Below are 27,301 nucleotides of genomic sequence, written 5' to 3' on the forward strand. Positions count from 1 at the left end.
TAGAACCGACATCCGTGATCTGATGCAAAAGAAGTGGGACACCCAAGTAGGTATCAATAAATTACATGAAATAAAAGCGTATATTGGTTACACCTACTTGTTCTGTCAGTCCAGATTTGAAGAAGTTATTTTACGACGATGTCGTGTTGGCCACACTAGATATACTCATGTGCACCTGTTAAAAGGTGAGGATCCTCCGTTTTGTATCCCTTGTGATGAGAGTCACGGTCAAGCATATTCTGCTTGACTGTGTTGAATTCTCCATCTCAAGGGATAAGTATTTCACAGTTAAGACAATGAAGGATCTTTTTACTAGCGTTAATTCTCACTTAATTATTGTTTTTTTAAAAGAAATTGATTTTTTGGTGGAATTTTGAACATCATGTTGTGTAAATAGATGTATTTTAATGATTGTTGGTGGCTGTACCCTCAAAGGCGGTTGAAGTATTATAAAGTTATTCTCCTCCTGAGAGAGTACATAAGTCGAAAAGCATTCAAGTAAATTTAAATCTACCAGAATTTTAATCGTAGTATCCATGTTATTTTAATTTCGGCGAACCTTTCGTGCAATCGCCAGCAGCTGAAGGGATGGTGTAAATCCAACTAGAGTCCATGTAGGTAGCAAAGGTATTTGCCTTCTGTTGTTGGCGATCTATAGTCTGTTTTTATATTGTATTGTCTAAATAGTGCGATTAGTTTTAACATGCTAGTTTTAATTGAAATTGAGATATTCTAGCTGTTTTACTGTCCTTCGTTGACAGGTTTTAACCATATGCATAAATTCCTTTTTCCAAGAATGCTCTCGTCACGATATGGCTGCAATATTGCCGATGTAACGTTAAGTACTAACTCACTCACTTACTACAATGGCATTCATGGAGTAAAATGCACGAAATTGGCAAGCGAATACAAAACCTTTATTCGTGATATAAGTTATCATACACAATAGCTTTATGTAGAGCTAATGATTGAATTTTCCAGTATATCCATAAAAGGTTCTTGAGTGCATTCTACATGTATGCCGTGTCGTGATTATATACTTTATGACTGAACATAAGCTAATATCTGTGGCACTGGCAGAACTAATGACGTTGTGCAACGAGCATTGTAATTGTAATGAGCAGAAGCTTTGGTTGTTTGATAATCATATAATCATTTTGCTATAAATACAGCTCACAAATCCTGACAGCCCTCTTGTGAATAGTTATGTTCCGGAATAAAATCACATGTTATACTTACATGGACGTACATGAATTACGTCTGTGACACATTTGGCAATATACCCTTAACATTAGACAGGCAATTTAGATAATTTCTTATGTGGGGAAAAATATCATCTCCTCCCCTCTCTTAATTCACACACACAGGTTACGCAAGCAAAACATTGCTTGTCTTTTGTGTTTCGAAAACAGGGACGCTGTGGCTCTCAATGTCTAGGTTTTAACTGCAGCTTGTACGGAGGTGGTGTTAAGATAAAAGTAGACTCGTATGTACTGGGGTCGGTTTGAGGGAAAGGTTCCGACGGATCACGAGTCAGGTTGAAGTTTTGCAGGATGGACGTGAGTCCAAGAAATATCCTGACTCGGGCCAACTTCTCACCAATACAAGAACGCTTTCCAACGCCAAACGTCATCAGTCTGCAGAGTAAAACGAAACACGTTTAATTATGTGTATTTTAACACCGCCAACAAAATGTAATGATTTGATTGTACCTGTGATTTATTGTGACGTGGTCTTGTGTGCAGACGTAACATCATAATGAACGTTCATATCATGCATGAACTACAAGTGATATATGCATCAGTCAGAGTATTATTCAATAGCTATGAAAGGATATTTAGGATTAAGGTATACATTCAACCTATGGGACCTGTTTGAGTATGAGCTTTCATTTCCCCCCAGCTGAACATACTAAAATGGGCAATATGCTGGTTGATTTATGCAGATTTTACCTCTGACGCTTTTCATCCTCCGATGGCAGAAGTTCGCCATTTTCATCCAAGAATCTGTTTGGGTCAAACGTCGAGGGATTCTCCCAAAATGACTCGTCGTGGTGTACCCGCCATACATTGTAAATAGCCTTCATAAAAGAAACATTCTCATCATTACTATTAACAATACATTATGTCCGAATATCAAAGAAGTGAGTGTACTACAAAGACCTAGGATTACGGCGGTACGGAAGCTTATTAGGACCACGGTGAAAATATTTTTGGGTGTCACTATCTCTTACGTAGGACATACTATCTCCTACGTAGGGCTTATTATTTCCTATATAGGACTTAGTATGTCGTACGTAGGACTTAGCATCTCCTACATAAGACTTAGTACTTAACATCTCCTACCTAGGACTTACTATCTCCCACGTAGGACTTGTTATCACCTACGTAGGATTTACTATATCCTACGTAGGACTTATTATCAATTACGTAGGCCTTACTATCTCCTAAGTCCTACGTAGGTGATAGTAAGTCCTACGTAGGTGATAGTACTTAACATCTCCTACGTACGACGTACTAAGTCCTACGTAGGAAATACTAAGCCCTACGTAAGAGATAGTGACACCCAAAAAAATTTTCACCGTGGTCCTAATATGCTTCCGTACTAGGATAACGTTTTGATGAAAAATACAAAAAATACACGAAACGTGTCTGTAAAGTCAGAGCTATTCAGTATATAGTTACAACTATTGATATACTCTTTACTGAGATAAATAGTTTTACAGTATAACTGAGAAGTCAGATTGAGATTTTCCTTAGTCGTTGAACGTAAGATATATTTCGTCAGATGACTCACCTACTGTCCTTCATGCTCTTTCCCACTAAAAGCTAAACTCATTTATGTCGCATGAATTTGCCTCTGTCCTACACTGATATTCACAGATTCGACACGGCATGTTCTAATGAAACGTCCAATATCAACTGGGTTTATTTTATCTTAATGTTATCCAAAACAAAAAACAAAAACTGAAAGTGGGCGGAGACGATACACCGACAGAAGATGTAAACAATAGAGCCCATTCAATATCACATGAGATATATCTATTAATCGAAAGTGGTTTTGAGTTTCAGATTTCGCAAAAGTATCATTTCTGTACTCTTTAACTCATAACAAACTACCAATACATGGGAAGGAATCTGTGAAAACATCTCTGTGCTGTACGTTCTGCAATACGTGCTGAAGCACACACTGATGTATGATCCTGAATCATAATTCGGGGCCCCCGTGAAGAGCCACCTCCTTGTGTGGACCGGGCATACATTTGGACCAAAGAACCCCATTGCTGGCATTAGGTCGAATTGGCCAAACTTTTTGCCCTGGTTTGCGCTCCTGTGTTGGTGGAGAATGAGTGTCCGGGGGTTAAGGGCTTTGATTCCAGGAATAACATTCTTTGTCCCTTATTTCACCTAAACGAGTGGTAAAATTGGTCCGATTCTCTCAATCGGCTAGTCATGCTAATCCCCGAACATGTAAATTTTGCTGTACAAATTGATGAATTTATATAGAAAAAAAAAGTATTTTGTATGTTTGCATTTTGATTGTACAACGTTAAAGTTGTATTTAGTAGTAAAGTTAGTATTTTACCTAATGTAATTTTTTCTGCTTGAGTAAATCATTCGGGTATCCTTGCTTCTGCAAGTTGGAAATCCACTTACGATCAGCCTTGTCTTTGAGATACTGATCTTGAGAAAGCATATGATATTAATTGGAAACCAACAGGCATTTTCAAGTCCGTGAGGGTTCACCTCTGTCTGGTCATTCCAGTCAGGATGAGGGTTTCCTACAAGGCCTTATCTTGTTTGTCACGCTATTTAATAGTAAATAAATAGTCTGTCAAACGTTTTAAGTCATTGTATCTATGGATCCCTTTCCGTGGATGATTTTAATGTTTCGTGTCTTGGTAAACATGTAAACTACTGATATAGTTACAAACGCCACAACAAAATTCATAGATGGTGTCTGGAAAGTGGGTTTACATTTTCTAAATCCGAAACCAATTACTTTTTAGGAAATACAAGCCCCATTAAGACCCTGAATCATAATTAAATCGCAGAACCATCCAAACTGTGAAGAAGGTCTCATCTTTGATTCACATTTAGCCTTTCTCCCACATATCAAATATCCAAAAGCCAAATGTCAGAAGGCACTCGACTTGTTGAAAGTCGTTTCCAGTCGAAAGTCGGAAGGGGACCAAACTACCCTCCTTCATTGGTACAGATGACTCATCGCTCAACTTGATTATGGCTCTGTCGTATATGGTTGGGAGAATCTTAAACGTCTTGTCTCTGTCCATCACCAGGGTCCATGACTCTGTCTTGGATCATTCAGAACATCTCCTACCGACAGTCTTTGTCGAGGCCGATGAGCTTCTGTCGTATATGGTTGGGAGAATCTTAAACGTCTTGTCTCTGTCCATCACCAGGGTCCAAGACTCTGTCTTGGATCATTCAGAACATCTCCTACCGACAGTCTTTGTCGAGGCCGATGAGCTTCTGTCGTATATGGTTGGGAGAATCTTAAACGTCTTGTCTCTGTCCATCACCAGGGTCCATGACTCTGTCTTGGATCATTCAGAACATCTCCTACCGACAGTCTTTGTCGAGGCCGATGAGCTTCTGTCGTATATGGTTGGGAGAATCTTAAACGTCTTGTCTCTGTCCATCACCAGGGTCCAAGACTCTGTCTTGGATCATTCAGAACATCTCCTACCGACAGTCTTTGTCGAGGCCGATGAGCTTCTGTCGTATATGGTTGGGAGAATCTTAAACGTCTTGTCTCTGTCCATCACCAGGGTCCATGACTCTGTCTTGGATCATTCAGAACATCTCCTACCGACAGTCTTTGTCGAGGACGATGAGCCGTCTTTAATACTTTGCAGTATAAAATTTTCTTTACAGTATGTCTCAAAGTTCTATTCTTATGAATCCAATCCTGCTGTTTAATCCTAGTTACGAGGAAATGTATGATAAAAGGTCTTCACATGTTCGCCCTCTTGGTATAAGAATGAAGTCATTCATTTCTGTTGCTGGTATTGATCTTGAAAATATATCTTCTTTCCGTCTTCTTTCTTCACCTTGGCTACTGGTTAGGCCATAAGGTGACCTAACACTGACAAAGTTTAAAAAAGTCGGAAACCAAGAAAGTACAGTAGAAACAAGAATTAAAAAAAATCCTTATTTACAGATGAATCTAGAGATGGTGGCGCAGAATACTGGATAACAGCTATAGTGAGGCAAACACTATATACACAGCCTTGACATATATAAAAACACCCTAAATATAAAGAATATATATAATTTTGGACTGTCTCCCGTGTCCTCATACGATTAAACATCTTTCTTCCAAATACCTATCTTTAGAAATTACTGAATTGTGTAATGGTCGTGCTACTGGCCAATAGGACATCATCTTTTATTCGGTTACACAGCCACATTGACTTTTCTGGGAACACCACGGCCGATCTTGCTGCTAAGGCAGCACTCAACAAATCTGTGACACCACTTCCTAATTTTCTGATTACAAAGCTAACATGAGAACTTACATCCGTGATCTAATACAAAAGAAGTGGAACAGCCAAGCTGGTATCAGTTACATGAAATAAAGACAACTATCGGTTACATTTACTTGGTTTGGCAGTCCAGGTTTGAGGAGGGCATCATACGACGGGATACAAAATAACTGAAGCTTTGGGAGGCAGCTAATCACGTTTCATCAACGTGTATACTACTTTAGAGGAACGTGATTTTCACGAAAATCTGTTGAATTGTTTGGGAAATACTCACTTTTAAGTGAGTCACGGTTGAAGAATCTAGTTGGTGTTTGATCTTGCTTATTTGTCTCGAACAAAAAAAATCCAAACCGTCCAGGGCGAGATACAATCCCATCATATATGTATATATGTTCTTCAAAAGTGATATTTAATTGATATTCTGACAATCTTCGATCGATCTATATGAGGCTGATAAGGTTTAGATCATCGTACAAGTAAACAAGGGGACATGAATCAAACCTTTTTGTAACGCAAATCCAAGGTTTACTATGGGTGTTGGTCTCATGATGATATAACAACGTTGGCAATTGTATCTGTTGAACCCGCGTATAGATAACCAATTCAAAGGATATCGTTCTGACATACTATGAGCGTCTGCAAACCGTAAATATGAAGCCACATCGTTTGAAACTGCCCATTGTGGGGTGAGGTGAGACTCATGTTGATCAGGCACCCATGAAGAGCCACCTCCTCGTGGTGGGTGCTGGGTAACGCTAAGTGCTCTTCTCCCGTGTGGACCCGGGGCAGAATGTGCCCACAGCACCCCATTGCTTGTCATAAGAGGCGACTAAATTGGGCAACCTGTTTGCGGTGGGTTGCGCCCCTGTTTCGGTGGAGGAGGGGATCCTGGTGGCTGAGGGCATGGGAGCAATGAATAGCTTTCTTGTGCCCAAAACGCCACTTTGGCCATAGCTTCACCTAGACGGGTGGTAGAAAGGGCCCGATTCTATCAATCGGCTGGTCACGCCGAACCCTGTGGTATGTACTTTTGTTATATCTTGACACGGTACCTTCATTCTGAATACTCAGAACGTTCATGAATCTGTTTTATGTTCTTGCCTAGAGCTTATGCCTAGAAGGCGGTGGCTCATGGGCCAACCTGGTTGATCCTTTGGATTAACTGGACTATATCATTTCTGTAACCCTTTGGTGTCAGTTTGCTGGAACTCCGCTTACGCATGACATCGCCCCTGTAGACGCTCCATGGTGGGCAGGGAACAGATTTGATGAACCATTATACTATTCATGATTCTGAGCTTGACTCTGATAAAGATGACATTGTGACGAAATTGTTAGATTCTGAAAGGGATACTTGGTCACGCTTTCTTGTTTTGGAAGCAAGGGGTGAACGAACCCTTGCTTCTTATTCCCCATTTCTGTTAGAAAAGGGCCTACAAGGTAAAGCTGGTGAGTCGAAAAATGTTTCCAAATTACGGTCTGGGGGTCTTCTGGTTGAATGTGTCAGGAAGTCACAAGCCATTAATCTCATGACGTCAACCAAACTAGCTGACATTCCAATTACATGTTCAACACACAAGACACTTAACTTTTCCAAAGGATTTATCTGTGGCAGAGACTGAAGTCTCGCTGACATATCTGTTAAAGACATTGTCTCTCAGCTCAGAAGTCAAGGTGTCATCGAGGCAAAAAGATTCACATACCGTAAAGATGACCGTGTATTAACGTCCAATACATATCTTTTGACTTTTGACACCCCAGTTCTGCCACCTTCTATTAAGGTTGGATGTTTCTCCATGACTATGATCTCTTTATCCCACGCCCTTCTCGTTGTTTTAACAGTCAGAAGTTCGGCCATGGGCAAACGTCTTGTAGGAATAAGCTAGCTTGCTTTATATGTGGAGAACCTGACCATGACGGAAAAACATGTACCAACACCATCAAGTGTTTAAATTGCAAAGGTGACCATATGGTATCTTCTAAAGACTGTACTCAGTGGAAATATAAGGCCACTGTGCAGAGATTAAAAAGTGAAAAACGACTCAGTTACTCTGTTGCCAGAACACAAGCCAGACTTCTTGCACCTGTTTCGGAAAGTCCATCATATGCTTCAGTAGCTGAAAAGGTCACGGTGTCTATACCCTGTCTGACAGATCTTTCCTGGGTACATTCCGACCATCCCAAATCCCTTTCAGATCAATTACAAAATACCGTAAGTTCCAAACCGGTCACAGATCCATCACAAAAAAGGAACATCTTCTACACAGACAGACTCAAAACAAATCAAATTGTCCAAATCTACCAAAGTGGATACAAAGAAAAAACAGATTCAGTCTGACAGAGTGGTAGAGGCGGAGGTATAGCTATGATATATAAGACTCTAAACTGACTGATAGATTCGTTACTTTTGAGTACATGGTGGCTGTTATCAGCTTCAGGAAAAAGACATTGAAGACTGTCTGTCTATATAGACCCCTACCCTCAAAAGGAAATAATCTGAAAAACTCAGATCTTCATACAGACTTTTCATCACTGTGTAATTATTTAGATGGCAAGACTGGAACCTACCTGATTCTGGGAGACTTCAATGTCCAGTTTGACAAAAAAGAAAATAAACTGACAAAAAACCTGTGTGCAGTTCTTGACTCTCATGCCTTAAAGCAACATGTTGCTGAGCCCCAACACAAATCTGGCCACGTTCTTGACTGGATAGTGTCTAGAGATGATAACACTATTCTTGGAGTCTCAGTCGATGATCGACAGATGTCGGACCATTTTATGATCTCGTGTCATCTTAACTTTAGCAGGCCTCCCGTCGTCAAGAAGGAAGCTCAGATCCGGAATCTGAAGTCCATCAATACTCCTTCGTTCTCCTCCTGATGATGTTAATGAACTGGCAGCATTGTTTGATAAAACATTGCTTGACCTACTGAATAAGCATGCACCAATCAAAATCAAGCTAGCACCTTGGTACTGTTCAGAGGTCAGAAACGCAAAGAGAAAGAGGCGAGCTGCGGCGTAAGTCACGACTTGAAGTCCACCGCCAGATGTACAACTCTGCACGGACTGAAGTAAACAGATGTATCAGAAAGGCTAGATCAGATTACATTATTCAAGATTTTAACACTAACAGTGATAATCCTAAGCTCTTGTTTTCCACTATTAACAAGTTGATCGGCAAGAAGGTGGATGCCAGTATGCCACATGGTACTGATACAACACTGGCAAACAACTTTAGTACGTATTTCTCAGAGACTTCACCTTTGGGACACTGGATATCAGAGAAAGGCTCATCATTTCTATGCCGATGACTCGCAGCTGGTAGACAGTTTCAGACCCACCTTAGCAAGTCAGATGGAATCTTTGCATAACATGGAAAGTTGTCTCAACAATGTCAAATCCTGGATGTCAACCAACATGCTTAAATCAAATGACGAAAAGAGGCCATCATCATCGCTCCACCTTCTAGACAGCAAAAATCCCGGCTAACCCACCTGCAAAGTGGACAGTCTCTCATACCTTTCTCGCCTCATGTAAAAATCTTGGTGTTTTTATTGACTCTTCTCTTACTACGGATACGCAAGTGGACCATCTCTGCAAAGTATGTCTCTTTCATTTGAGAAATATAGGATCCAATCCATCATCTTCTTACAGCTGAAACCACAGCCACTCCGGCTAGATCGCTCATACTTTCTTATCTGGATTACTGTAACAGCTTACTCGTGGGAATATCAAGAGGTCAGCTGAACAGACTGCAGAGGATACAGAACAGGGCTGCCCGTATCATAACCAGGACTAAGCTCCATTCTCACATCTCCCCAGCTCTAAAGTCACTGCACTGGCTCAGGATCCGTGAAAGGATTGACTTTAAGATCCTTTCTTTAGTCTACAAGTCTGTTCAAAACACTGCCCCTGTCTATCTTCAGGACATGTTTGCCCTCTACAAGCCCTCTAGAAAATTTAATCTCCGATCAGCTGACCAACTGCTCTTGACTGTACCAGTATATAAATTGAAATCTTTTGGGGCTCGATCCTTCTCACGTGCAGCTGCCTCATTACGGAACTTTCTCCCATTTAACCTCAAGAGTGCACCTATGCTATCTGTGTTTAAATCTGGACTAAAATGCATCTCTTCCAACGCTGCCACTAATTGTCTCCACTGTTGTCCGCCCTGTGCATATGCATACATGTCATACGCACTTTGAGCAAGCCCCTCAGTGATGTGGAACTAGCGCTTTATAAATACCCTTATTATTATTATGTTTTACAGATTAAAAATTGAAATGCAGCAGAGAGGGTTCGGGTGATCCTGGCACAGTCAGGCTGGTCGAGCTCATCATCAGCTCAGGGCCCTCGCCCCCTCTACACGAAGCCCATACAGCGAATGGGACTTCTCCCAGGAAACACTGCCTAGTCGAACCCACCAAGAACTTTCCGGAGAATATGAAGGCTCCCCAACACTGCAGCCTTCTGCATTACCCAGATTGTCAGAAGGGCTGTGCTCCGGTGGAGAACCCAAGAGCACCGAGAACAATGGGGAGCCTGACGACAGTGTACTTGGGATGCAAGTGAGACATATCAAAGGCGAGGTCCGCATATTTATCATGCTTTTCCTGAATCTGGCCAATCACATTGTTGTCAAAAGTGACAGAAAATTCTATGATATAAATAATTTCATTGACTTTATCAAAAGAACAAGATCAGGTTTGTTGGCTGGAATTCGTCTCAGGCTGTATATTGGCCTATTCCAGAGAAGCTTGTAGCTGTCATTTTCCAGGACGCCCTGGACATGTTCAGGGTCGTACCATGGATGGACCTCGGAGTCAAAGCCACAGGCATGGCGGAGACGATAGTAAAAGCAGCGAGCCATGCCATCATGTCTTTTAAGATATGCTGTTTGTGCCAAGGAAGGGCATCCACTGACAAGGTGTTGGACAGTCTCTGTAAATACATTACAAAGACGACATTTCATATTAATATTTTCTTTAAGAATCACACTCTGACGATTGCGAGTGGGAAGTGACTGGTCCTGAGCAGCAAAAAGGAAGCCCTCAGTTTCACGTTTGAGACCAGCCGACTTCATCCAGGCGAAGGAGTCGGTTGGATTGCTGTTCTGTTCCACGCACTGCATGTACACACGATGCAATGGCTTCTCAGACAGCTTCTTATATTAATATTATTATTTACAGATTAAGATAGAAATGCAGCAGGGAGGGTTTGGGTGATCCTGGCACAGTCAGGCTGGTCAAGCTCATCATCAGCTCAGGGCCCTCGCCCCCTCTACACGAAGCCCATACAGCGAATGGGACTTCTCCCAGGAAGCACTGCCTAGTCGAACCCACCAAGAACTTTCCGGAGAATATGAAGGCTCCCCAACACTGCAGTCTTCTGCATTACCCAGATTGTCAGAAGGGCTGTGCTCCCGGTGGAGAACCCGGGCACTCTCCAGGAGGTACCAAACCAAGGGCACCGAGAACAATGGGGAGCCTGACGACAGTGTACTTGGGATGCAAGTGAGACATATCAAAGGCGAGGTCCGCATATTTATCATGCTTTTCCTGAATCTGGCCAATCACATTGCTGTCAAAAGGGACAGAAAATTCAATGATATAAATAATTTCATTGGCTTTATCAAAAGAACAAGATCAGGTTTGTTGGCTGGAATTCGTCTCAGGCTGTATATTGGCCTATTCCAGAGAAGCTTAAAAGCATCATTTTCCAGGACGCCCTGGACATGTTCAGGGTCGTACCTTGGATGGACCTCGGAGTCAAAGCCACAGGCATGGCAGAGACGATAGTAAAAGCAGCGAGCCATGCCATCATGTCCTTTAAGATATGCTGTTTGTGCCAAGGAAGGGCATCCACTGACAAGGTGTTGGACAGTCTCTGTAAATACATTACAAAGACGACATTTCATATTAATATTTTCTTTAAGAATCACACTCTGACGATTGCGAGTGGGAAGTGACTGGTCCTGAGCAGCAAAAAGGAAGCCCTCAGTTTCACGTTTGAGACCAGCCGACTTCATCCAGGCGAAGGAGTCGGTTGGATTGCTGTTCTGTTCCACGCACTGCATGTACACACGATGCAATGGCTTCTCAGACAGCTTCCCCACAAAGGACTGACTCTGGGCAGATTTGGTGAAAGACTTCACCTGGTTTACTCCCATCATTGTACCGTCCAGCAGCACATCGCCATCAACAAAATCAACTTCAAATTTCAGATTGTGTCCAACAATCTTGGCACGCTTAAAATAGCTGTGGAATTCCTTGCTTTCATCATGAATCTTGACGTGCATCACCAGAGGATCATATGACAAATACATATGTGCAAAAGTACACAATAAAATTCTGCCATGAAGAGCTTCCACATTAATCAAACCCCGACCTCCTGAATTGATTGGCATATATAAACGATTAAGAGAGGAACGAGGGTGGTGTGCTCTGTTATCAGACATGATCATTCTAGTCAGGCGGTCAAGACCCTGGATGTCTTGTTTTGTCCAATCAACTACTCCAAAGGAATAGGAGAGGACTGGCACAGCAAAAGTATTGGTGGCTTTGACCTTGTTTCGAGCATTTAGCTCGGAGCTCAAGATTTTCTTTAAACGAGATTTATACTCGGCCCGAAGTTTATCTTGAATCTGGGCATTCTGGAGCTTGTCTCGAACTTGCATTCCAAGACAGGTGTAGGCCTGATCTTCCACAAGATGCTCAATAACTCCTTCACCTTGTAACCTGACCGATCCATCATTGGTTACCTTGCCTTGCTTTACCTTGTTTCAAATGAAGGGTATTACATTTGTCGAGTCCAAAAGTCATGCCAATATCATTAGAGAAGGACTCGACAAGGAGAACCTGTTCTTTCAAACTGGTCTCTCCTTTGGCAAAGAGCTCGATGTCATCCTTGTAGAGGAGGTGAGTAAGAGGTGTCGGGGATCTGTGCTGAGGAGGCCCGGGATGGTAACCCTCCTCCCTATTGAGCAGAAAGCTCAGCGGATTTAGAGACAGACAAAAAAGCAAAGGACTGAAGGAGTCCCCCTGAAATATTCCCCTTCTGATTGGAATAGATTCTGAGGTCTGCACCTGTCCTTGCGAGTACATCTCAAGTTGAGTCGACCAGCAACTTGAGCAAATCAAGTAGTCGCTCAGGGAGGTCAATTTCCAGAAATTCTTCATCATCACATTATATACCTGAATTTCAGAAATTTAAAAATCGACAAGAAAAACAAAGAATTAATTTTGACTCAATTAACGGTGAAGATTATAATGAAGTATTTTCATTACATGAGCTACATACTGCTCTCGAGCAAGCTCATGGCACTGCCGCTGGTGATGACAACATTCATACTGACGGCCCTTAAATATATTGATAGACACCCCAAATATAAACAATAAATAATCGTTTCAGACTCTCTTTCGTGCCTTCAGGCTATTAAGAATCTTTCTTGCGAGCATCCACTTTTATTAGACATTATTGAATTGTATAATGATCTCGTTACTGGCCAATGCGACATCGTCTTCTGTTGGTAACCCTGCCATGTTGGAATCCCTGGTAACACAATGGGCGATCGTGCGGCCAAGGCAGCACTCAACAAATGCGTGTGACACCACTTCTTATTCCATGCTCAGATTATAAAGCTACAATAAGATCCGTGATCTGATGCAGGAGAAGTGGGATACCCTGGGAGGTATAAATAAATTACATGAAATAAAACCTTATATTGGTTATACTTACTTGGGTTGTCAGTCCAGATTTGAAGAGGTCATTATGCGACGATGTCGCATTGGTCATACAAGATACACTCATGAGTATTTGCTAAAAGGTGAAGATCTTCAATTTTGTATCCCTTGTGATGAGAGAATCACGGTCAAGCATGTCTTGCTTGACTGTACTGATTTTGCCATCACAATGGCTAAATATTTCAAAGTCAAAACAATTAAGGATCTTTTTAATGAAGTAAGTTATCATTTAATAATTGGATATTTTCATTATTTGAAATGAATAACTCTCGTCACGATATGGCTGAAATATTGCCGATGTGACAGTAAATATTAACTCACTCACTCACTCATGTTGATCAACTACTCAGGCTATTTGAAGTTTGCCTGTGACATTGTCTTTTAAGTGCAGGATGCACAACGTGTTTTCCTCGCTGGACAGAGCGAATCTCTCTGTCCCCGAAATCAGCGGGTGTGACATTGGGATGATGATTCATCGTATGTATGTATACAGAATAGTTTCCAATTGGCTTTCAGATAATTTCTCTGATGTGCACTTCAAACCCCTGAGATGTGTGTTGCCGCTAAGGAAAAATTTTCCACTGCTGGCTGGTGTAGGCATTCACCTTCACCCGTACCGAGCAAACATGGTATTGTTGTTCTTGGGTCCACTGGGGTTCGATCCCTTTCACGATTTCAATGACGTCATGCGATGGTGGTTTGACCAGCATGGAATTTGTCAGAAGATTTTCCGGGATGTCAGTCACACTGTGATGATAACAATAACAACGTGATTCGAATCACGCTGCAGCAGCATGAAATAGGCATTGTGGCACCTTCCCCGACACTGTAGGTAAACCGACAAAAACAGCTGCCTAATTCTATGTACGTGTAGACAAACAATCAGTCTCACATTGATCACAAAACGACACTGGTGGTCGTCCGGGTCATGGGGAGGAGCTTGTGGCTCGTTTGTTTAAAAATTCCTTTGCCACGGCCATGATGATAGTCCACAGGTTTTGGCCGAGCCACGTTGCTGTATTTGACAGCAGGCCCAGCTGTCCACGTTCTAAGAAGCTCTTCCGCAGATTTGCCGGCCAGTTTCACCAAGGCTTTGCTGAGCTATTTCAAATCGTTCTTTATCCAGTCTCTGACGCCAGTGCCTCATGGTGTTGGTGTTGGCAGAGCACTGTCTCCTCCCGTCAGCGAGACTAGCAAGGTCGATACAATGAAGCCCAATGCCTTGCCCTCGGAACAGAGTTTGAACCATGTTGGTGTGGTGTTTTCATTAAGGACTCACTGTATCTTTTCGCATCTGCGACTGATTTTGGATCAAACGGCTTCTCAGTTGGTGGAAGCCATGTCAATTTGAGCTGATCTTTCCTCTAGTAAGTTGCACAATCTTTCTTTAATACGATGTCGAATACTCGTCAGCATCTTCTTTTTGGAGTTTTATCATCAAGTGTGTTCGAAAATACAAACAGCGAATGTAGAAGGTGAACGAAAACCTTTTGATATGGCCATGGAAAATCTACAGGCCACGCAAACCGAGTATGCAGAAAAAAACAACTAACAAAACAAAACAAACAAAAAAACCCAAAAAAACCCACACAAACAAAAAAAAAAGATTTCATCATTGAAAAACTTGTGAGTAATTTCAAGAAGGTTGATGTCACCATGAAAGAATGAGGTAATCTCATCTACTTAACGAAAAGAGAATATCTACATGAACGACTTCTTCGAATAAAAAAAATCAAAAAGAGATTTTATCTGCTCTTCATAAGGCTGACAGTGTTACTTGCCCATAACTGTACTAAGAAAATTCCTAAATTCAAACAATTAGAGGTATGACTTTGCATGTGGTTATAACGAGATTTCATTTTGCATCTGCTTATAGCTAGATACAATCTATTAGAGACTTGACTTTGAATACAATTATTTATTTTTCTATTTATTTAGAAACACGTTTTCACACATTGTTTTTGCAACAATGATTATCGTTCCAGAACTGACAAAGATTGTATGATGAGATCAGTTGCTCCAGCTTGATGAAACGTCAGGTGTTGAGATTACTTGACGTGTTCCACGTCAAAACTCCCATAGTAAAACAACTCAAACTACAAGCAAATGAATGTGGGCTGAGAGGTTATTCCTGCATGAGGAAAGCCAAGAACACAAAGTTGTCAATTTATAGTTCGTGCAGACAAAGCACATGTTAGACAAGTATTTGAGAGGCTGGTGGATGAGCATCGCCAAAAACGTGGATGTCGAGGACATTAAACTCAGAGTTTGCCTCAAATTTCAAATCAAAGTGATAATGTCTCTGGACAAACTGCAGATGGACGGCACCACCGAGCACGCCATGCCTTTCTAGAGACTCAATCTGAGTCCATTGACACCTTATGGCAAAAAACTACGAGAGTCCCTTCTGGGTGGGTCATGGACATGACTGAATCCGTCTATCTGGACATAGCCAAGTATGAACGTTTCAAGCATGGATGGATCGTACCTGGACTTGCCAACATACCACAAGAAAAATCATGGTAAGCATCAGAAACAATTGCGTTGGTTGTATGAGGGTATCAATCAGATCTGCTTGCTTACGGTTAACTCTAATTCAGTCAGAACTTTCCCCGTAGCGAACAGGTTAAACTGGGATGGCATAGACGAACCCACCTCCAACTATCAGATGCAAGACGATCATCTTATTCAGGATCTAGCATGGCGACAAGTATCAAAATCCATGGATAATTATTTTAGCAGACTGTTGTTGACACGGCAGAAGAAATCACTTTTATGAACGGTTTCCCACATTGCTTCACGCAAGCGACCGATGATTCTCGCAGGATGGGACAGATGGCTGTCCAACATGTCTTACAAAAATGACATCTTACAAATTCTTCAACCTCCCCAAAATCAATTGTCAGTGCCTTACATCATCTACGACGACGTCAAAGCCCTCACCAAAAACGCTGACACCTTTGCTCCCTGCCCGGATAATGTTTCACGCACAAAATGCAAGAACAGGAAGCCACCGTGTTTGGATATGTGGTCATTTGATGTGATGGGAAAACGGATGCTCCCTTGGTGAACTGAGGTCCCAACGTGGTCCTCATTTCTCATGTGTTTGCAACTCGAAGAGAAAATCAACAGGAAAAAGTTGATCAAAAAATCCTTGTTGTGTTTCACAATCCCTGTGGTTATGATTCCCACAGGGCATAGCAAAGTTAGGTAGCCTAACAACATTCCCAACAACATGAAAAAAATACATCACCTCCACGTTAGACAGTCTGAAATTCAAGCCAGCATTCAGTTCCTGCTGTCATCTCTAGACAGTCTGGTCAATGCCAACGACCTGGATGACTTCAACATCACCACTTGAAACATCGATGCTGAGATTGTACCTCTGCTACTGAGGAAGGCGTCAGCCCCTACAAATACATGGGTGGCTGGTGCAGGTTGGATGGGGCACGATTACCTCCCATCGACTGCTTGTATAGCAACTTGAGGAACTTGGCCATCACCATAGATGATTGATTACCATCGTGTGGGATAAACTGGCCTGCAAGAATTTGGGCGAATTTGCTGATGTGAATATCCTGCAGAAATACACAAATCGCATAACATCTATCCTCTCGCTTCAAAACGATTAACGGTGAACCAAGACTGGATGTCTGTAAATCTGCAAACTTTATTAGGGACCAGCGTGACAAAAACTCATTCTGAAGAAAATACATTATTAACTCTCGCAGCTGTATCTATTGCTGAGAATGAAACTCGCGAAAATTCACAGGGCCCTTGAATTTGATCGAAGTCCTTGGATGGAGCCCTACATAAGAATGAACTCGGATTTATGAAAGCTGGCCACCAGTGGTTTTCAAAAGACTGTAAAGCTCATGAGCAGCTCTGTGAAAACGTATGAATGTGAAACTAGTGAAATCAAATGAAGCAACAAAAATGCTAATAGCCGGCTGCTGGCCATCACAAAGTCCAGGTGAGATGAGGCATGGCAGGAGCCCAATGCAGCCAAGCCATTGTCGAGAGATTCAATCGCACCTTAGCCATATGCCTATTCTCACACCATTACTCGTAGGATTTAATCCATTCCAGAAACAGAAATTTAGCCACCAATACAATATGGTCCATGAAAACACACAACGTTAACCAAGTCAACATTAACCATAAAACCTGTTTTTTTCCCTTTTCCCCTACCACAATACTTGTAAATCCTGTTGTTACCATGTATTCGGAATTAGCTGCTAAATTACGAGGGTTGGCTGAAAAGTTCTAAGCCTCACTGTGAAAAAAAGTTACAAACTCCACGTTTGTAATTTATTTTTCTACATAGTCCCCTTCCAAGTTCACACACTTTTGCCAGCGATGCTGCAAGGCCCGAATCCCGGTCAGGAAGAAATCTTCTTCAGCTACCCTAAAAAAATCAGTCACAGCGGAAATGACGTCATCATTACTTGCAAAATGGCGACCGGCGAGTTCCTTTTTCATTTTGGGGAACAGGTGGAAGTCAGAAGGAGCCAAATCAGGTGAATAAGGAGGATGGTCAATGAGTTCAAAGCCACAATCGCGGATTGTTGACATGGCCACCACCGATTTGTGAACAGGCGCGTTGTCTTGGTGGAAGAGGACACCTTTAGCGATCATCCCTCGTCGTTTGGCTTTGATTGCTTCTCGCAACTGGTTCAGTAGATCAGCATAGTATCTGCCGTTGATAGTTTGACCTCTTTCAAGATAATCAATGAGCAGAATACCCCTGGAATCCCCAAAGACTGATGACATCACCTTTCCAGCTGAAGGAACAGACTTGGCTTTCTTCGGAGCTGGTGAATCAGGATGCTTCCACTGTTTTGACTGTAGTTTTGTTTCTGGTGGAAAGTGATGTATCCAGGTCTCATCCATGGTTACAAATCGTGCCACAAAATCATCGGGATCTGCTTCTGCTTCTGTTCTGCTGTCAAGAGCTTTGGCACCCATCTTGCAGAAACGTTAGTCATTCCTAATTCGTTGGTGATAATATGCTCAACCCTCTCATTAGAGATGCCCACTACACTAGCAATATGTCGAGTAGTCAATCGTCGATCATCCATCAACATATCGAGCACTCGCGTGATGTGTTCTGGAGTGCTTGCTGTTGAAGGCCTTCCTGAGCGTGGGTCATCATCAAGGCTTTGTCTGCCATGCTTAAATTCTGCAGCCCACTTCTTTACTGTGGAAAATGAAGGAGCATCATACCCTAAAGTGGAGACCATGTCAGCATGTATCTGTGTTGGGGACATCCCTTTCTTTTGCAAGGAGTTGATGACTGCCCTGTATTCAGTTTTGTCCATTTCTGATGATTTCAGAGGGTAGGTTTACCAGAAGAGCTGTAGTTGAGATAAAACTATTAGTACGTTTGTAGTTCTTGTGTCTATGATTCACTAAATGTCCTCATTGGTGGCAAACACCTGTCTCTACCTGTTGGGGAAAAAACACTCAGGCTGAGAACTTTTCAGCCAACCCTCGTAGGTTGTGAGTCCACGTCACCATTGTGTACACTACTAACGCACTATACGTTCCCATAGATCCTAGCATGGTGATCAACCTTCAGTTGTTGGCGATCTATGGCCCCTGTTTCATTTTGTATTGTCTTCTTTGAATACAATGTTTTAGTTTTCATGCTTGTTTTATGTTCATATCTGTGATACGTTTACTGCGCATCGTCGGAACGTTTTACTATTCAAACTTTTTCATTCTTATTATATGGATTGTTTTCGTCATGATATGGCTGAGATATTGGCGATATGATGTTAAATATTAACTCACCTACTCATAATGAGAGGGATCGATCCAGAGGGCTGAAGCAGTACGAAACTTGAAGGCATTGTAGGAGACTCCTGTATAATGGAACTCGGTTCACAGCACAATCCTGACTAAAGGAGGTTGGATACAAAATATCCAAATGTCATGAAATTACTAAATTGTTTAGGCGTGCTCCAAATCTAATTATCCAATAAAAAGAGCAAGTCACCATGGTACTTGTTTGGCGAGTATCGCCCATTTGTGGCACCGTCTGTAAAAAGTAATATGTCTTTAAACGTTCTGTAAAAAGTAAATAAGTTTACTTTTATTAATCGTCCCTAGTATGGTGATCTGCCTTCAGCTGTTGGCAATCTATAGCCCATTTCTATATTGTATTTTCCTCTACAGTTATATTGTTTTAGATTTAATTTCTAGATTTAAATGGATATCTGTGATATACTAGCAATTTACTGCTCTTCATCAACAGGGTTTTAGTTTATAAATTTCTTTATATTCAGTGCAATTATTGATATGGCAGCAATATTGCCGATGTGACGATAAATATTAACTCACTCACTTTTATTATTCCATATGTCTTTTTTATATAGATATTTAAGTACTCATATGAAGTAAAGCAGAAAAATCAATTTTCAAGGCAGCATGTAGGATTTCACACACTACATCAGATGCTGAAAGCAAATCATTCTGACGCACGTTATGGTGTTTACGCCTTTTTGATACCAGTCTGACATATTTCTAAGCACATTATGTATACGTAAATTTTATCTTGCATGTGCTTAAGATAACAATGTCATTGCTTAAAGGTCACATGCAACCAAAAAATCAAACATAATTAAAACACAATTATCACTTATTCATGACATTTAATATACATTGATGCTTGCTAAAAAACAAATAAACAAAAGTATAAGCGTACAATCGCGATTCAAAATTGCAATATTTTGTACTTGGGCTTACTTCCCTCGAAACGAAGCCCTCGATAGACCGAACCCAGTCATAGCGGGTGGCTGTGCACTCAAGGGTAACGATGACTTACGATTGGCTGGTTCATTTGCTGATACGCTGATGGCTCATTGTGTGTACAGAAAGATGATCTATTTGATGGACCTTTTATAAGTATGGCAAGTCACAAGAAAGTAAGATTCTTTAAAGATAACAACTTCTTTTATTGTACTTGATGCATCGTTTCAGTATGGATTCATATACCGTTGTCAAACAAAATCATTTACACTAGAATAAGTTGTTAACCCTAGAGAATGTATATAGAGATGTTGGGTTTTGTACATACACGTTCTCTGAATTTGAGTTCAAAAATCAAAAATCATTTCAGCAGAGATGGTGAAATACTGCGTGCCTGGAAAGTGTCATTTGTCCAAGTACAAAGCAGGACTTGAAAGAGTTTGCACCAGTTTCCGTCAAATCCAGCCATCCGAAAAAATGGATGTAGTTTGTTTGCAACCCACAGACATAAAACCTTATCATGTGTACACAGTATCACACCTGCCTAATTACATAATGTGGCAGAGACTGGACTCGGGTACATGAGTCATACATCAATTTATTTTGTTTATGGCGTATTGCCTGATAGGTGTTAAGTTCAAATTGCACGTGGTCAATGATTGAAGCAGACATGCAGGCAGACATACAGGTGTCAATAAACCAGACATTGAGCTTTCTCTGTGACAGAGGCTGCTTACTACAATCAACAAGCTTGTTTATGTAACGAGTAGATTATTTACTTGTTTGTATACACAACCAAGATTAGACTACTACTCACGACCTCATACTCCGAGCATGCATACTGTTTCCAGCTCCGCCAACCTATTCACTGCGCGTGCGTTATGGGCACAGCGCAGCACAGCTGCTGAAACCAGTTTTCCCCCCAGCGCTGGGGGGAATTTTAGTAAATCGTTTGAAATCCGATTTCGCGGGGGTTTTTTCATCGCGTTTTCTTCAACTTTATAGACTGAATTGGCACTTTTCATGATTTGTTTCGGTAAGTGCATACCTAAAGGTATCAGAATCTGCAAAGTTGTGTTTTACGTTGCATGTGACCTTTAACAAAGTACACGTGAGTCGTAATTTAGATACAATACCTTAAATCCTTAGAGAATAGAAAGATGATAGTGTTGTATACAACCGATCCTCAGTCTAATCGAGTCGGTTCTTACCACATGAGCACTGAGGAACTATTATGTCCTAGAACCCTACTGAGGCCAGATGAGCTAAGGATCGACAAGATATCACTCACAATTAGATTCTAACGCTCCATCAAGATTTCTGTTTGCCCAGATAATCCCCACGTTTTTTTAATAAAAGTCTTCATCCAATCGTTGTGTGAGACATAACCGAGTACATAGAAATCATATGTTGCACAACATTACTACGGATGTTCTGTCTCGCTAGTAAGGGAACGAACCAATTAAACCACAAAATGTGACAAAAGAACGAATTTTCACACATGTTTATTTATATGTGATTTCAAATAAACTACAAACTTCTTGCGGAAACATTAATTATGATTTTATAATTTACCACATTCGCAGATGACAACGACAAGGAAGTTACCTGAGATTGTAACATCAGCTCATTTTGAAACACAGTGACATGCATCAACCCACACAAGAACTAAATGATATCCTTAATGACTTAATGAAAGATTTCGAGATGTGTCTGACACTGAAATAGAGGAGTTTTTCAATGAAAAAAAACAAAAGCAAAAAAAAAAAAAAAAAAAAAAACAACAACAAAAAAAAACAACAAAAAAAACACTGCATAAGAGCAAATATGACTCTGAGTTCAGTTGATTCACATCGGCATTGTTACAGCCATAGAGTGACGAGGTCAATTTTGCATTTGTTACCGTTCTATGTCCATGGTCCAACAACGTTTCTTTCAAAAATACATATTATCTTATCACTACCATTTACAAACAGAAAATGCCACAGCACCAAACAAAGAGCATGCACTTTGTTATTCTCTTTACAAACCACAAGTCATGATACAGGCCAACTTCCCTGAGGTAATTTACGATAATATGCCCACTCACACGAAAAAACACATCTTTCAGATATCTCGCGACATAATGGGGATTCCTTGCAGTCGGAAAGTCCACACAGTCAAACTAAATACAGTCTTGTATCCAATGTAACACTGGCGACCTGGCCATCATCCTTGGATCCGTCTATGAAGATTGTTCTATGGGTGTTATACTTAGAACGTAGCTCGTTGTATTCCTTTTTGAACACCAAGGTGGCAAAGACAGAAGCGGGTAAGGTGCTATGATATTGAGATTAATTGTAGCTGCAGAAAATATGAGAAGCTGATGAGTGTTGTAACTGGGAAACTGAGGTCAACCCATTTGTGTGAATCGTAGTGTATACACAAGGGACATCTTTCAGAGTTTGACTGGAGATAACTTTTAGGACTGGATTGTCCCAACTCTTATCAGGCGTTTGTGAGGAAAAAAATTACAGTTATGAGAAGCTATTTATCCATGTAATTATGATAATTAATTCAAATTTCTGTGGTAACTGTGGTAATGTTTTACACAAGATACATGCGCTTTGCTACTTTTAGCTAACATACAAGTGCGCACGGCCGCTCACAGTGCTGAATGTTTACGTACTCTCTATGTTGTAGTCGCTACGGCTTTTCAAGTGAGTTACAACTTTCTTGCAGAGGGTGACTTTTGTTAACCATTGATTGATCCAATGCGTACCGGTTATTTGTGAATATTAAATGTACTGTTATGAGCTAATGAATGATGTATCAGTGAAACTCTGTATCTGTTTCATTGTTTTGTGAATTCTATTGCAACGTTTATGCTCATAGTATACGTGCTTGCTATCTTTAGCTGACATTCAGTGCTCATATCCGCCCACCTTGCCGGGTATTGTTGTCGATAGGACCCCGCACGGGGTTAATACTTATCTTTGAACCTAAATTAAGTTACATATTCTCTCCGAATACTATACTTTATCCCGCTTTTTATGTCTCTATTCCGAGGGAACGAGGCAGTTATGGCCGGTACATATTCACCAAACCATTTCGAGAAGTGCTTTTCTCATTGAATGATGAAAATATATGTGTTTTTTCGTTAGTGATAACGCAAAACTGCTGAGTTTGGTAGAGAGGTGAACAAGCTCACCCATTTTCTTGGTTTTAAACTCTATATTTTATTTCTATTGACTTTTTCTTTCTAAATTTCAGTTCGGTTGTGTCTACAAACAAGTACTTATGTCCTCTCTTTCCTCTTTAAATTTCTTATGTTTCACAGGACATGTATAACCTTTCACTGGATTTTGACATCACACCTGGTTATATAACAGACCTGTCGTGAGCCTGCCCCAGAGCAGTACGTATTTTATGGTGAGAAAACGTTTCTTTGTAATCCTCATCATTATCAGAGTTAAAATTGACTGATTTCTTTTCTTGTTGGGTTTGGTATTTCTGGAACCGAGGGTTATAATTTGATGAGGAGGATTGGTCTGACAAAGTTTCAGCAAGTTTGATGGCAATTTCAAATTTATTTGTGAAAAGAAAACCACCATCTTTGAGATGGCGAACACCAGATTTGGATCTTTTACCTTTAATCTTATGACCGTTCATGTCGCCCATGCTTATGCAGGGCTTCGGGAGCTGATCGTACAAGTTTTGAAGTTCTGAAAGGCAGACAGTTGAGGATGAGGGAAGACAGAGTGGTACCAGTGTAAACCTTATTTTCAGAGTGATGCGGATAGCAACAGTTTGTAGGTTGGTGTTTAATGGAAGATATCCTGCCCGACCAGTATAGAGGTGCCCCCTGTAGCATTTTATCCCGGTGCGGGAGGGGGTTTCTTAAGTCCTCTGCAATTCCGAATCATGTTTTGTGGATTCAAGGTGCTTCCACTGGTGTCATGTCACGTGGCCGTGTGGAAGCGTTTGAAGTATTCCCATTCCCCTTTGTGTCAGGTTGAGATGACCTCTCCATATTCATAAGTTCAAAGGGGTTATGCACCTCGACGGGGTTTGGCAGTTGCTCAGGCTGTCGTAGTTTCTTTCCCTTCCCTCTTGGACGCACAGTTTCGGTTTCAGGCATTGACGCTGCTTCTGTTGTTTGTGAGTGAGAGGTTTTGATTGTTGGCTCTGGAGATAAATTGGTTGGATCTGGCTGAGAAGATGTCATCCATGTCAGATCGGAGAGGCACGAGATAATTACAGTAGTGACAGATCGACGGGGGACGACAGAAGAGTAGGAGATGGTTGAAGAGGTTTCAGTTAAACTTGCAACCATCCTCTTATTTTCATAAATGGAGATGTTTTCTTTGTGTTTCATCTTTAGAATCTCTGATTCATGTTGCCACACTGGACAGAGAAGAGGCAATATGGTTACAACCGCAGTTTGAGCACTTCATTTCCTCAGTACAGCCATTGCCCTCATGTTTCTCACCACAACAGTAGCAGACAGCAGAGAAACGACAGAACATTCCATATCAATATTGGCAATTCTGTGGCAGTGAATGAGACTGAGACCGCCACAAAATGTGACTCTTCTGACGACGAGTCACTTTCCCACTTCTACAATTCTTACAGTTACATAAGTTGATTAAGATTGAATTTCGGTCGCATGAAAAGCTGTTCAAAATATCACGCTCTTTACTTGGGTGCAATAAGACAGCAGTTTACGTCTACAGTGCCGTATCTCGGTATTCATACGCGACCCTCACCTCGTTACTTTGTTGTTTAGAAATGAAATGTTTGATACAAATGGATCATAGTGTAAAAAATGGTTATTTCCTTTTCCTTACTTCGAATAAACACTGAAGCACCTTTTGACCACAATGATGTTCAAATATTTCCTCGATGCTCACGTCAAAGTCAACTTTTTAAATGACTCACTCGCTTTGTTTCATACTCTTTGGGACACTACTCCACACACAGACGTTAACCCAGAGCACGTCTAATAGCAAATCATTCTGCCACACTTCATGATGTTTACGCCGTTTCGACACCAGTCTGACACAATTGTCAGCACATTATGTATTGGTAGATATTACCTCGAATGTGCTTAATATATCATTATCTCCCTGCCCGTCAATATCACCATCCATGTCGAATCCTGAAGAAGCGTTCACCAAGTCAAGGCTTGTGAACACTGGCTTCTCACGTGGGTCGAGAAGTCAGTGGTTCATCACTTTACCACATGCGATTAGAAAATGCTAAAATTAGCCAGTATTTTAAGGCAACCATATCATAAACTTGCTTTGATATTAATACACCCCATTCTAAAAGACTGAAATGTAACAGTAACTAGCCCAACAGACGGCAAGAAAACGTGTGTCAACACAGAGTTGGCCATGTGAAGGGGGCTATGTCCTATGTTCCTACATTGCCATCGTGAAAAACAACGTCGAAGTTGGCGTATCAATAGCACCCTTGTGCCTCAAGGATGTCGTAACCGTAGTTCTGGTAAGTGAAGCGTGCGTGAATAACAAATAACATCAGATCCCATCCTTCTAGTATTGAGCCTCTCCCAAAATGACATTAACGGCCTGAAAATGCCCATTCCCTTAACACAGCAGGTGTCAGTCTGTCCATGAAATCCGAAGATAACGTCAGTTCATTTAAACACATGACGATTGGTTTTGCAGTAATGGGCTCGTCTGTCAGTCGTGGGGTAACACATCTATGTTGGGCACGCAGATTCCATCCATGTTGTTGATTATGAATGATGCTGATATTAGTAACCCTGTGAAACTCATCTCCAATTTGGCGTTCGCCAAATGTATGTTCACTATGAAATGTTACTTGCTCGCGTTCGTGCCAACATGCAACATAGAAATCGCATATAGCTGTACGAGAGCGTGGTGTGCGAGTTGGCGAAGGCGCTAATCCAGCTGCAGCGCGCATGAGGTGCCGGGATCGAACTCACCTGTAACCTGGTGTACAAATCTTGGAGTCAGCTTTGAGAGCAAACTCTTTCAGTGTTGTTACAACCCTTAGTGTACAGCACACAACCATGTGCACTTAAAAGAACAGACGTTGGTATATGACCAGATGGTGGAAACGTGAATACGTGCAAACACCTAGTTGCAGGTACAGCAACATAGCGTAATCTTTGACAAAGTACTATGACCGTGTCTCTCAGTTCACCCAGCTCTGAATGGATATCTCGTAAGTATTGCAAAGCCGCAATAACTCCGTGCTGCTTGTGCCACCGGGGAGCTGAGATTCATAATAGTGGCGGATATGTCCGCTATGTAAATATTCAAAATAGAATAACAGACGCGGCATACAGACTGAGTATAAAACGATATCAGAACAACATCACCGAAATGTAGAGCAACACACTGACAGGTTACATTGCATATTCCAAAGTTTTTCAATGTCAGGTTTACGTTCATATCACGAAAGAACGGTTCCTTGAAACTGACATATCAGCAAGACATTTTTAAAAAACACCGTTTATAAAAGAGTATACATCGATGTGCAATCATACTTTCGACTCCCCAATGATGTCGTACAAATATTAAGTAGTTCCTACCTTGTTTTTAAGAGTATTTTGCGGATATATTGCCCTTCAAACACGTACCCTTGTGCCCTTGGGTATGCTGTAACCTTTATAGCTGCAGTCTTGGGTAGTGTTCCTTGGTCCAGGCAATCCGGCAGGAGTGTAGTAGCGATATAATTCTAATTCAGCAGCCCTTGTGTAGGGCATTTTGTCCCTGTCATCCAAACCTGGAAGTCGGTCCTTCCCGACCACCCTCTGGATCTCCTCCTGGATCTTCTTCTGGACCCCAGGGAAATTTACCATTGCAGCTAAGGCAGTGTACATGGTGGGTTTTGTTGTGAAAATACCTGTCCACATAACAGAAAATAGTAATTGAGTTTAGGACCCAACACCCTTGATGTGATTAATGTTTATATATTTTCCATGACAGGAAACATACGAAACTATTTCTGTATGAGGTGTGACATCAGAAAGTCGCCATATAACATTGTATTATTTTTTACGGTATTACCTGCCAGCACCGCATCCATCAAAACCCCTTTTACATCTTCCGTTGATATCAGTCCCTCCTCATGTTCTTGTAAAAGCAACGTGTAGAGACAGTTGGGCGTCGCACCCTTGGCTTCCTTAAAAATTATATTTAATCTATTACTCCAAATTGCAATTAGGATTTCATGTTTTCTTCATAATGCTACAATATTCGTGACATTTGTGTAACGTACACACATTTGTCCTACGGCGTCAGTCAGACGTGTTTTTCAAAAC

The 27,301-nt window shown here is 41.3% G+C and overlaps 1 protein-coding gene across 3 annotated transcripts in view; it reads right to left on the bottom strand.

Annotated features, from left to right (window-relative positions):
- Positions 1 to 895: 895 nt before the first annotated feature.
- LOC137291156 (cytochrome P450 2B19-like) overlaps positions 896 to 27,301 on the bottom strand; it is a 30,926-nt gene continuing 4,520 nt past the window's right edge. For all 3 annotated transcript variants that reach the window (XM_067822446.1, XM_067822444.1, XM_067822445.1), the window contains exons 4-7: positions 27,048 to 27,162; positions 26,618 to 26,883; positions 1,953 to 2,080; positions 896 to 1,637 (exon numbers count right to left, since the gene is read on the bottom strand). In XM_067822446.1, coding sequence (XP_067678547.1) covers positions 1,427 to 1,637; positions 1,953 to 2,080; positions 26,618 to 26,883; positions 27,048 to 27,162 — 720 coding nt within the window. In that variant the 3' untranslated portion in view covers positions 896 to 1,426. The remainder of the gene's footprint in view (positions 1,638 to 1,952; positions 2,081 to 26,617; positions 26,884 to 27,047; positions 27,163 to 27,301) is intronic.

This window comes from Haliotis asinina, chromosome 7 (genome assembly GCF_037392515.1).
Source record: "Haliotis asinina isolate JCU_RB_2024 chromosome 7, JCU_Hal_asi_v2, whole genome shotgun sequence".
Lineage (NCBI taxonomy): Eukaryota > Metazoa > Mollusca > Gastropoda > Lepetellida > Haliotidae > Haliotis > Haliotis asinina.